General features: G+C 40.3%; 1 protein-coding gene and 1 long non-coding RNA gene across 5 annotated transcripts; one reads left to right on the forward strand and one right to left on the reverse strand.

Annotated features, from left to right (window-relative positions):
* The first annotated feature begins 1,968 nt into the window (after nt 1-1,968).
* LOC111241061 lies at nt 1,969-4,295 on the forward strand. 4 transcript variants are annotated; one of them, XR_002666786.1, is made up of 4 exons: nt 2,414-2,512; nt 2,592-2,717; nt 2,798-3,253; nt 3,991-4,295. It is a non-coding gene; the product is annotated as an uncharacterized LOC111241061 (long non-coding RNA). The 4 variants fall into 4 exon arrangements; XR_002666785.1 differs by having other exon boundaries at nt 3,873-3,998; XR_002666784.1 differs by lacking the exons at nt 2,414-2,512; nt 3,991-4,295 and adding an exon at nt 1,969-2,026 and having other exon boundaries at nt 2,798-3,858.
* An 80-nt stretch (nt 4,296-4,375) lies between these two features.
* LOC106753420 lies at nt 4,376-11,405 on the reverse strand. Its single transcript, XM_014635229.2, has 6 exons — nt 11,322-11,405; nt 8,547-10,113; nt 8,398-8,473; nt 5,254-5,627; nt 4,880-4,978; nt 4,376-4,764 (listed from the first exon to the last, which is right to left on the reverse strand). Exons 2-6 carry the CDS (start codon nt 10,023-10,025, stop codon nt 4,621-4,623), a joined length of 2,172 nt encoding a protein of 723 aa, XP_014490715.1. The 5' UTR covers nt 10,026-10,113; nt 11,322-11,405; the 3' UTR covers nt 4,376-4,620.
* Nucleotides 11,406-11,643: the final 238 nt, after the last annotated feature.

Below are 11,643 nucleotides of genomic sequence, written 5' to 3' on the forward strand. Positions count from 1 at the left end.
TCCAACTTGTCCTTGAGGGTCGTACAATCCTCCGTCGTGTGCCCCCTGTTCTGATGATAGCGGCAGTATTTGCTTTCATCAGCTCCCGAAGGGGTAGGCGTCCTGACCACTGCTAGCAGATCAGTCCTTAACGCCTCCTCCATCACTCTGGCCCGGGGAGCATTCAAGGGCGTGTGGTAAACGTATTGGGGTATGTTAAACCGCCCCTCCCTTCTTACCCCGTTCCCCCTCTCCACCTTCCCGAAACCCCGTTTCTCTCCTCTCCTATCTCTTCTACTTGCGGACTCCCCTTCATCTCTACCCCTCTGGTGCGATCGTCCCTCCTTAATGCGGATGAAACTGGCCAAACGGTTCTACAATTCATCCATTGTTTGAGGTTCCTCTGCATAGAGGTAATCTACAAAAGGACCTGGCTGCAAGGCGGTTGTCAGGGCACTCACTATCATTCTCTGATCCGCATTTCGCACCTGTCGGGCGATCCGGTTGAACCGATCTATGAATGTTTTGAGGGGTTCATCCCTCCCTTGCCTCATCCTTACCAGGGCAATGTAAGTTACGCCCGGAGTTCGATTGGACACGTACTGTTGACTGAAAAGTTGCCTTAGCGTGGCAAACCATCTATGGATCGTGGTAACAAGGAGTGAAACCAATCCAATGCCTCCCCTTTTAGCGACAAGGAAAAACCCTGCACCAAACCAGCTCGTCCGCTGAATAGACAGCCATAGCGTCGACAAACAAACGGAGATGCTTCACCGGGTCAGTCAAACCTTCATACCTCTCCATCGACGGCAATACCTTATTCTCCGGTATGGTTGCCCTCATCACTCTTGTCGTGAAGGGGTGCAGTCCTTCGGCCTGATCGGGTATCTCCCCCACACGCCGATCATTCTGCTCCTCCGTCCCGTTGCTCTGCTCGTCCCCATCACTTTCCTCATGATTTCTCCCCACATGCTCTCCTTCGTTCTCGGTCTCATTTACCCCTGCCCCTCCTTCCTCACCTTGTCCCCTCCCTCTTCCATTACCCCTGCCTCCCCTATTTCTTCCTCCACCTCTGCGGTTTCCTCTCCCAACCCCTCTCCCTGGCCCAACATTGTTTCCCGCATTCCCCTGGACCGTGGGCTGGTTGTCGTTGCTCCTAGAATTGACAGTTTCCACGTTTACCGATTGTACCGAGGGTCCACCTCCTCCTTCACCCTGCTCTGCCTGCATCGCTGCCATCTCCGCCCGCATCTCCTGCATCTGCCTCTGCATCTCCTTAAGCAACTGTAACGGGACCTCTCCTACCATCGTGGTCGCTCTTTGGGCTGTGTTGAAATCCTCGGGCCCCACGGTGGGCGCCAAAATGTTCCTGAGAATAGGGCACAAGGTTAGACACAACCTCTTTCTCTCTGCCTCCAAAATGCAGTGTTGTTCCCTTCCCGAACGGCGACAATCTGCACGTTAGCACTCCGACGCTCAAGTCAGCAGGGTCACCTTAGTATATCTCAAGAATAATCAAAAAGTCCCATACCTGAATAAGCTTCCTTATATTTATAGAAATTGTCTTCTGTAACCGTTACCTTTACGTTACTCACAAGATTCGCGTCATTAATGGTCGTTAACAACGTACCCTTAATTTCCACTCTTTCTATTTCTGGATTACCTTCTTGCCTAGGCCCTCCATCTTCCCTAGGTCGTTCCTGTCGCACCCTCTCTCGATCATCTCTGAGGGTCTCCCGATCATCCTTGAAGCCTTCCCATTCTACATTGCATAGTACTACTTTCCTACCTAGACCCTCCAACTCCCATGGGTCGCTCCTTCAGCGTCCTCTCCTGATCATCTCTGAGGGTCTCCCGATCATCTTCGAGAGTCTCCCGATCTACCATCCCGCTCTACACTACAGATTCATTCCACATTGTGGAAATGAATGTCTTACTATGAGAATCACATGAAACGCGTATCCGTAGGACTTCATTCCGGTGATGTTTGGACTTTATTAGCCTGTTAGAGGTTTGCCAATGGGTTGGAAACCATCAATGTTTTAAAGTTAGTCAACATTTGGTTCCATTCAATGTTGTTGATGTGTTTTTGACCTTAGGTTTAAAAATAGGGGGTTTAGACGTCTCTTATGATGTATCAGTAGTTGATATGGTAGGTGAAATGTTTAATTCGAAAACAACTATTATGAAGGAGCTCATTAATATGTTTAATATGATAGTGTAGAGTGATGAGATTGAGCTTGATGTAGTTTGTTGTTTGTATCTATTAGTATGTTTTATTGTATTTTATTTTCCTAGGAAGTCTATGTATGTTTCTAACATGTCTTGTATAGTGTTAGATGACTTAGAGAATTTGTGTCGATAGATTGGACCACCGCTCTACATAAATATATTATAGAATTTGTGTCGATATGATTGGACCACCGCTCTACATAAATATATTGTACATAGTTTAAATAGATGTTCTAAGAAAATACTGTCTAGAGATATCGTTGAATCGTTAAGTACCAGTGGCAATATCATTGTGTTGCAGGTAATATAAGTTATAATTGATTATGTTAATGGAATGAATTACATTGTATATTTTCTAACTATTGCTGGTGATATTGTAGGGTGGGGCATTTGAACGGCTTTCTTTGCATGCTCGTAAGACTAATGTTTCATTCCCCCGCATGAGAAGATGGTCATCCTTTAATTGAAGGACCTAAAAAATTGAAGTGTTGTTCCAGACAACAGATGTAAGTATCTTAACCTATTTGGGTGTTTTATTTTTTTTAATGATATTATTTGAGTAAATAAGTTTTTTTTATTGTTGTAGGTATGTTTCGGTTGGTACCTAAGGCCGCAGGATCGTCGAAACCCTGTCTGCCGCGAGACTTTCCATATGGATGAGGGAGCGATGCCTGAAGGATCGAGGGCTAAAGAAACAATAGCTGAAAACTCAGATGACGACAGTTGGGAAGCAGCTACTAAGGAAAGAATGTTGAAAAACAACAAAAGCTAAGAAAATTGAAAGAGAAGATTGCATCTCTTAGGAAGGAAGTCTTTGAATTTGGAAAAACTACAAACATAGGAGAGGATCGTCCTTCAAGTCATAAGTCTGGTGTTGGTGATGAAGTTGAGCACAATGAAGAACCTGCAGGTGTAGCTGATGAAGAAGCAACGAATAAAGAATTTGTTAGTTGTGTCGATGAAGATGCTGCAGGTGTAGTAGCATTTGACCACCCACGGGTTGTGATTGAAGTTGATGATGATCATGATGATGAAGGGGATGGTAATGATGTACCATTGGCTGAATTTTGAATTGCTAAGTTTTTGTGCCAAGTTTTAGTTCAAACAAGTCATATTAGTGAAATAAAGTTGCTGAAATGGTTTACATTGTGTCAGAATAGTTATTGTGAAATTTCACTCTTCAAACCACCACTTTGAGTCCATTTATTTCGTGCAAATTGAATCTTATAGCACTGGTTTTTATAATTGTTTGCAATTGCTTACATTAGATTGCAGTAAAAGCTTAGGATCTGTATTAACCATTATAAAAACAGTTTAAAAAACAAGAAACATAAATTTATAGTCAAAATAAAAGGCAATTAGATCCTATGCAATCTGACCAAATAAGAAACTAGTAATTTGCATAATTAACTGAGGTTCATTAAGGCAAACAATTTTGAAATTTAGTGCTGGACTTTTAATTTTTTTGTTTCTGATTCAATTTGTTGGCTTTTCTTGTTATATTAATCTGTTTTAGAGCCCTTGGTAGGTAGGTTCTGTTGAGTGTAGTGCTTTCTAATTGGTTGCTTGTACTTATTGGATTCTGGTTTTGTCCAAATTGCAAATTCTGATCAGCTTGTTGTGTCTTTCTGGGTGCAATTATTTTGATCTATTCTGTTCAGACTTGAGGTTGAATTTACATCTGTGTTGGTGCAACTTGAGAACCTACAAGGATCCAACACTAGGGTAGCCTCTTATGCGGTGGAGATTGACTTCCTATATGGCTTGTGGTTGCTGCAGAATACGTGGAATGATTATAGTAAATCAGCAATTTCTGAAATTTGTTTGAGTGAGTTGGTGAGGGCTACATTTCAAACTCCACCTAGCAGCTGTTAGACTTGTTTGGCTGCTCCTTTTACAGTCTCATTTTGCGAAAGAAGCCCAAAGATGCATACCTCCTTAATTTTCTATTTTTGGTCAATTTTCTTCTATCAAAGGCCTCTTAAGTCAAGTGAAAGGGAGAATCCTGGGTGTTCTTCCTTCACTTGCAACTTTTTCTTGTAATTTGCATTGTTCAAAACTGAATTAGTTGATGAGCCAACACTTTCAATCAGCATCTCTTATTTCTCCACTCCTCGACTAAATGAAATTCGTAATTCTATTTAAAATGCTAACTAATTTCAATTTGAATGAGTTAAAATTACACTTATGAGTTTGATCTAAAGTATGTTCACTCAAATTCCGCTCACATAACAAGTCTCTGGTTGAAAACTTGATTAAACTCTCCCCTTGTTACGGGAGATATCAATGGAATTAACTTCAGACATAGGTAGAAACCAACACCTATTTCTAGAACGAACTAATACAGTGAAACGGCATCGAAGATTCAGCATTTACAGAAATGGCATGCTATTAGAGTAAGATTCTCTTTCAATTAGACTCTGACAAAGATACCCCATCATCCTCAAAGAACTTAACCTGACAAAGCTTTCCACCTGCTTCATCCGCAAAGGCTATTTTTTTCCTCTCTTTACGCACTACATCTTGAGTAGCTGGGCCATCATCAGATAATTTCTGAATTTATCAAGAGCAGTAATTAGCCACACACGAAAGAGGAAAAAAGAAACAGAAAACTATGAAAACTTATCAAATTTAACAGCTTCAATAGTAACGTAGGAGATGAGCAAACCATTATTTTACAGAAACGGCTGCAATCCCTTGACATGAAGGCCAGCCATCGTTTTGCAGCTTCTTCAGCTCTTGTTGCATTCTTGACAGCCACTCTTGCCTGAAAATCAATACCAATACTCGTTAACTATTGACTAGAAACCAAATTTATCAATTAAATACATAACTCCACTGGAAATTTTGAAATTACTAGAAGTTAGCAACACTTTTCATTTAGGCTTTTAACCAGGAACAGGAGCTATAGCCATCAGTAGGGGTATACATGGATTAGGTTGGGTTAGGTTTGAGCAACCCCATCACCGAACCCAATCAAATTATCACTGTTTCTACTGCAGAAAGTAATATTCACTAATAATAGGATTGTGGTAATCATACCTCATTTACTTTATGCCTCAAAGACGTATTCAGACAGAATTCAGATCGTAACATGTCATCCACAATGTCCTTCATTGACTTCATTTCCTTTGTCAGTTTCTTTGCAAGACATTCTGCATCACGCATTTGTTGCTGTGTAAATGCAATTGCGCTCTTTGAGCAACTTTGTACAGAACTGCAACCTAGGCGGGTAGCTTGGCGAGAAGAATGAGGGATCTTGGAAATTCCTTTAGGATGGGAAACTCTTTTAGTCCTAGGAATAATACTAATTTTGTTAGGGATATCAGTAAATCGAGCGCCTGTGATATCATCACACCCTTCAGCTGTACGATTATCAGTCTGCTCAGAAAAGTATATTTGTCGTCCCTTGCATTCTGAGATCATTGTAACCCAACATAAGTAAAAATAAATTGAGGTAAAAGGTCAAGGTACCGAAATGAAACAAAATAATTATGTATGCATTATAACAAAAAATTAGATATCAACAAAGAAATTCGTTGCAGTTTTCATAGAAACAAGCTACAATTGAAATTTGATAAGAGGGAAAATTGGGAAATGAGTTCATCAGAGTCGTGTGAAATTACTTTTACGCATGAAATAAAAGCCTAATTTATTTCATTAAGATTTTAACTCTAAGATAGTGGATCAAAGTTAGAAATATTGCATGTTTCAAACATAGTTTATCATAATGTTAGGTTTCTTGGTGACAATTGTGCAAAATAATACTGATTTATTATTCAAATGATTAAAAATACATTCTCAAACCTTCTATTTCTAATAATCTAGTTCTCCTAAAAAGGGAAATAGGGAAACTAGGAAACCTATGAAAAAATAAAATAAAATAAAATATTATGTATCTATTTCCTCTAATTAGGAAGATTCTACAGATATTATTCCAGATTACAACACTCCCCCTCAAGCTGGATCATACAGGATTGTATGAACCAAGCTTGGAATAGACAAACTCAATTGTAACGAACGTCAATAAACCAACTTGGATTGCAACGGACGAAGGCGAACTAGCACAATGAAACTTCAACTTAGACAGCAATGGATGAGAGCAAACTTGCACCATGAAACTTCAACTTGGACAGCAATGGACGAGAGAGATTTCCATCAAAAATGGATGATGACTTGCAACAGCAAACAACAACAAACTGCAAGAACAGATGAAGGGCCTGCAGTGGTAAATAGCAACGAACTGCAGGAATTGGATTGCCATCAATAGTGGCGAACAACAACAAAACTTCAAGGGACTTAACTGCCCTAAACAGCGACAAGCCTTCAAGAAACATCTGTCCTGCAGAGACAAATAGCAACAGACCTGTAGGGACTACACTACCCTGCAGCGACTGGAATTAAAAGGCTAACAGCCATAAACCTGTAGGGACTTAACCACCCTAAACAACAACAAACCTTCAAGGGACTTAACTGTCCTAAACATATTGGAGGCCTTTAGGAAACAACTGTCCTGCAGAGGCAAATAGCAACAAACATGCAAGGACTACACTACCCTGCAGGGGCTGGAACTTTCTCCTCCTCACGACTGAACAACAGAATGTGAAGGTGGAAGAACTGGTGAGAACCGATCCGTACGAGGGACAAACCTGAATCCCATAACTTTGAAAGAGTCAATTCAGCGGTTAGTCTCAAAGAACAACTCCGAGTGAGTTGTTATAACAAAGCATTGGCAGAAACCAAAAAACACCATGGCATCAAAAGGCCAAAGACAGGTTGGAAGTCCAAAGTTCTCTGCTGGACTACTCCTAAATGTGATACTTAGCACTGTATCACAAGAAGTACGGGCTAAACTTGTGCCCAAGAAGAAAGTGACCAACGATCCAAGAAAGAACTGACGCAGTTACGTCTGGAGTGGTCGTTTTTGGTCTTCAAATTTCTGAACAGATTGATGGTGAAGGTAGAAGGTCTTGCGAGACCAAGAGTGGTACATGTGAGAGTTTGCAATATGAGTTCCCTTGTTGTAGAGAGAATATGGCAAAGTGGAACTGAGAGGCGAAACCCGAGAGGCGAAACCCATTGGTGGAGGCATAAACCGGAACGCAGTTGGGGCAGAACGCAGTCCGGTGATGCGGCGAGATGACGGAGATGTTGTGAGGACAACAAAGATGACAACAATGGCAGCTATGGAGGGTCAGAACAGCGAGGAAGGTCCGGCGAGTGGGTCAAACCAAGGAGCAGAGACTAAAACTCAGATCTACTAAAATATAGCCCAAACGAGTCGTCATCGACCCTAGGAATGGGCTCAGGAGCCTCCGGCGACCTTGTTTGCGGCGACGGCGGCGAGTGGGTCTCGCCGGAGGTACGCGCGTGGGCTACACGCGCCGGCAACAGTGGCTGCGCGTGGGGGCGCGTTGAGCGGAGTCGGGTCCTGACTCCGGTGGGGTTGGCCATCGCTTGAAGAGACGATCCAGATCTGCTGGTCACCGGTCGGAATTGTGACGGTGGCCGGTAGTGGATGGTGGCCGGCGACGTACGGAGGCCGGCGACGGACGATGGATGGCGGTGAAGAGTGGCAGTGCACAGTGGAAAATAACAGCGAAGGCAGTAGTGTTGGATTATTCGAAGAAGAGACTTTCGGTCCCAAAGGGAATGGGTTCGAATCCCACTCTAATAATACTCAGACAAACTCTCTATTTGGCAATACTGGAAAAAAGAACAAAACTAGGCTAGGGCAATTGGAGCCCATTAAAAAACACAGGTTAAAAAAAAGAGAATTTTAGGGTCTTGTCGGCGGCTATGGCGGTCGGCCGCCGGCAGACAGCAAAAACAGCGAAAGCGGATCAGACAAGCTCTGATACCATGTGGAAAATAATACTGATTTATTATTCAAATCATGAAAAATACATTCTCAAACCTTCTATTTGTAATAATCTAGTTCTCCTAAAAAGGGAAATAGGGAAACTAGGAAACCTATGAAAAAATAAAATAAAATAAAATATTATGTATCTATTTCCTCTAATTAGGAAGATTCTACATATATTATTCCAAATTACAACAATAAACCTAAATTCTATATCAAAATAAACAATCACAGAGACAAGAAACCTCACTATGAGGCAGCAGTTTATTGAATGAAAAATACAGAACATTCAACAAAGAAGATGGTGAAATTAAATCACATACTCAATTTGTTTTTACGATTCAAATCATTAGTCTTCACAGCTTTACAATGCTTTTCCAGAGAAGATGGTGAAATTTCCTGTAGAGAAATCAACTAATGAGGAAGCAGTAAAATAAATCAAGTCATATAAATTTATTGATGATATTTGTACCTTCCTTGTTGATAATAGCCTTTCAGGATGATGCAGCTTTGAACTACCATTACATTCATTGTTTACAGAAGCAAGTGATTGTATTTCCTCATATTCAGGTGGATCATCTGAGCAACGAACCAGACATCCATCAAGATTAAGGTCATGTTCCATAGTAGGGCTGGTCTCTACTTCTACCTGATCCTCAGCACCAGGAGTAAATTCATTATTACTGCAGTCACCGAAAACAGTGTTATCATCTTTAAAATCTACACCCAGGTAATCAAGATCTTTATGAACACTAGGTAGGGTGACTGCAGTGTCAGTGTCACCATCCGGTTGACTGTCATGAATATCAAGGATTTCATCTTCAACCATAGAGATTACTTGTGGGGCGATGTAATGGAGATCTGGATGAATGATACACTCTTCATTTTTTAATTCTATTGCAGCCATGTCCGGAAACTGACCATTGCTTAGTTGATAATTACGTATCACAACATCCATGTTAAATGGACCCACCATTCGTGATGGAAGAAAATCAACACACCTTTGCCGCTCATTTTTCAATTCACTCTCCAAATTCCATTCATAGATTGTCTCCGCTTCCTGTACTTCCACAATAGAATAGTCATCTGGCCCACCAAAATAGTCAGTTTCAGGAACCTCAGATTTCACTTCAACAAGGGCAACCGAATCTCCATTGAAGGGTAGGATCTCTTTATTGTTATCAATCTCTTCACTGGAGGGTGTGAACTCTTGACCGTCTTGGATCTCCTCGCAGGACGGTGAGAAATCTTGACATACTTGGATCTCTTCCATGGAGGTTGAGAACTCTTGACAGTCTAGGATCTCTTCGCTAGAGGGTGGGAAATCTTGACCGTGTTGGATCTCTTCACTAGTGGGTGTGAAATCTTGACTGTCTACGATCTCTTCAGATTTGACAACTGGCATAACCTCTTGGGTATAAGTAGAGATTGTTTTTTTCAAGCACCTTTTCTTCTTTGCCTTCATATTATTTGACAGTTTAGATTTCCAGCTACTGAGAGTCTCCATGAAATCAGAATCTTCATCACCTTCCGTTTGCTCCTCACCGTAGTCATCCAGGAATGAATCTTCAATTTTTATCATTCTTCTAGAAGACTCGAGAACTTGTGAGCGTTTTCTCTTCCTTGCTTCGCAACTTTCTTTAATTTGGCTTAGGGTGATATCGTCAAAGTCGTTATCATCCAAGTTACAGATTCTCTGACCATCATCATCATTGACATTACATTCTGACGCATCAGGATTGGTTTTCACATTGGTTTCCTCAATTTCAACATAGCATGATCTTTCAGCCATTCCATCATCATTATTAGACAATAAGCCATCATCATATATGTCTGTAATATTTTTAAATTTAAGTTTTGGTTGTCCACGAGCAACATTAGGGACTTTTGAAACTAAACCACCTTTAATAGCCAGAATGAAATGAAGATAACCACAACCCCGTAGCTCCATAAAGTTTCTCTACTGCTCTGCTAACAAATCAGAATCTTTGGACAGTTTTCCTCCAATTTTCTCTGAATCTATCGAGAATCAAAAAACACTGGAAAGAGTACAAACAAACATTTAGAAAAACAATTTAAGGCAAATCACTGGTAGTACTTGCAAAATAACAAAGGAGAAAAGTTTTTTCCTTGAAAGAACTAATTTAAGCATCAAAAGTGAATCAATCTTCTTTGGGCCCCCAAAAACTGTCCAGGTCATATAGCATACACAACCGCAATTGCTGCCTCATTGGCTGCATTTGTCCGCAATTTCCCACAATATCAAGGAATCTAAAGACACCAAGATTGTGACCACGACCACAATTGTAGCCACATCAGCCACATTTGAACAATATTAAAAAACTCGGTTCAACCTTTATGTCTGCCATGTTAGTATCGATATGGTCAATCTATGAGGTTTTGTCCACTGCGAAACCTCATGTCTCTAATGATTTTATCTTTAAAAAACGTCTTAATAAGTGAAGAGACAAAAGTGTATATAAGTAGCTTTGGCCTTAACATCTAAACGACGTGGACTGTTTAGTTGTTCCTGGAATAGAAGACAACAAATGCTGAGTATGACTGTTTTAACGATCAAATTTTAAAATCACGCCTTAAGCTTACTTATGTGGTACTATCCAGAAGATTGTATCAGTGATGAATTTCGATAGGATAAATACACAAAGGAATCAACACAAAGATTAAAATAGGAGAAGACTAAAATAATTGATTCACAATTGAATAAGATGGGAGGATGGTTATTAATCAAAACATTGTCAAAAGAGTTATCAAGTTCAATGGCTGAAGGTCATTGAAAGTGAAAGCCATCGACTGTTTATAGTTTTTCGAAGTAGAGGTTATCAACTAGAAGATTGTCAAGAAAGAAGTCACTCAAATACATCGACGGTGAAATTATGTGAAGACTTGAAATCATAGACTACAAAAGTTACCAAAAGAAGAACCATTCTGGAAATGTTGCAAGTGGGATGATGTAAATCTTGGGTAACTGCTGACAACTGCATCCAGGGACAGTCTATATAGGGCTTCTAAGTTAGAAATAAGGTTGATAAACAAACACTTTTACTGAAAAAGACTGTAATGCTGATAACTGGAAATGGCAAACAGTAAATCGGGAATAATGCTTTTGGTCACCCCAATTTACACTTTTCTTCACAATTGTTTGCTTCCTTGTTGGTAATTTGTCATTTTGATTTACAACAAACTAATACCGCAAAAATTTCAAATAATTCCAGAAAAATTTAAATACCTGAATTACACGTTTCAATATATCACAACTTTCTTCTTCTTGTCTGGTACAGATCCAGAGCACTTGCGCAACCTATATCAACTGCAACATTAAAGAAACACAATTATTGAAAATGCTATCACCCTTTCATGAACTAAACCGTAGCTAGCAAAAAACAGAAGCCTAGAACTAAATCTGCATTATAGAAACCACGAAGCAAGTAAAAACACCATATAACAGCAAAAACGGAGCCATACTCAAATCGAAGCGATAACACACAGAACAGCCAAAACTAAAAAAGAAAAAAAAATCCAAAATCATTCCACCATCGGATTCACACAAA

The sequence above is a fragment of the Vigna radiata genome, unplaced genomic scaffold (assembly GCF_000741045.1).
Source record: "Vigna radiata var. radiata cultivar VC1973A unplaced genomic scaffold, Vradiata_ver6 scaffold_133, whole genome shotgun sequence".
Taxonomy (NCBI): domain Eukaryota; kingdom Viridiplantae; phylum Streptophyta; class Magnoliopsida; order Fabales; family Fabaceae; genus Vigna; species Vigna radiata.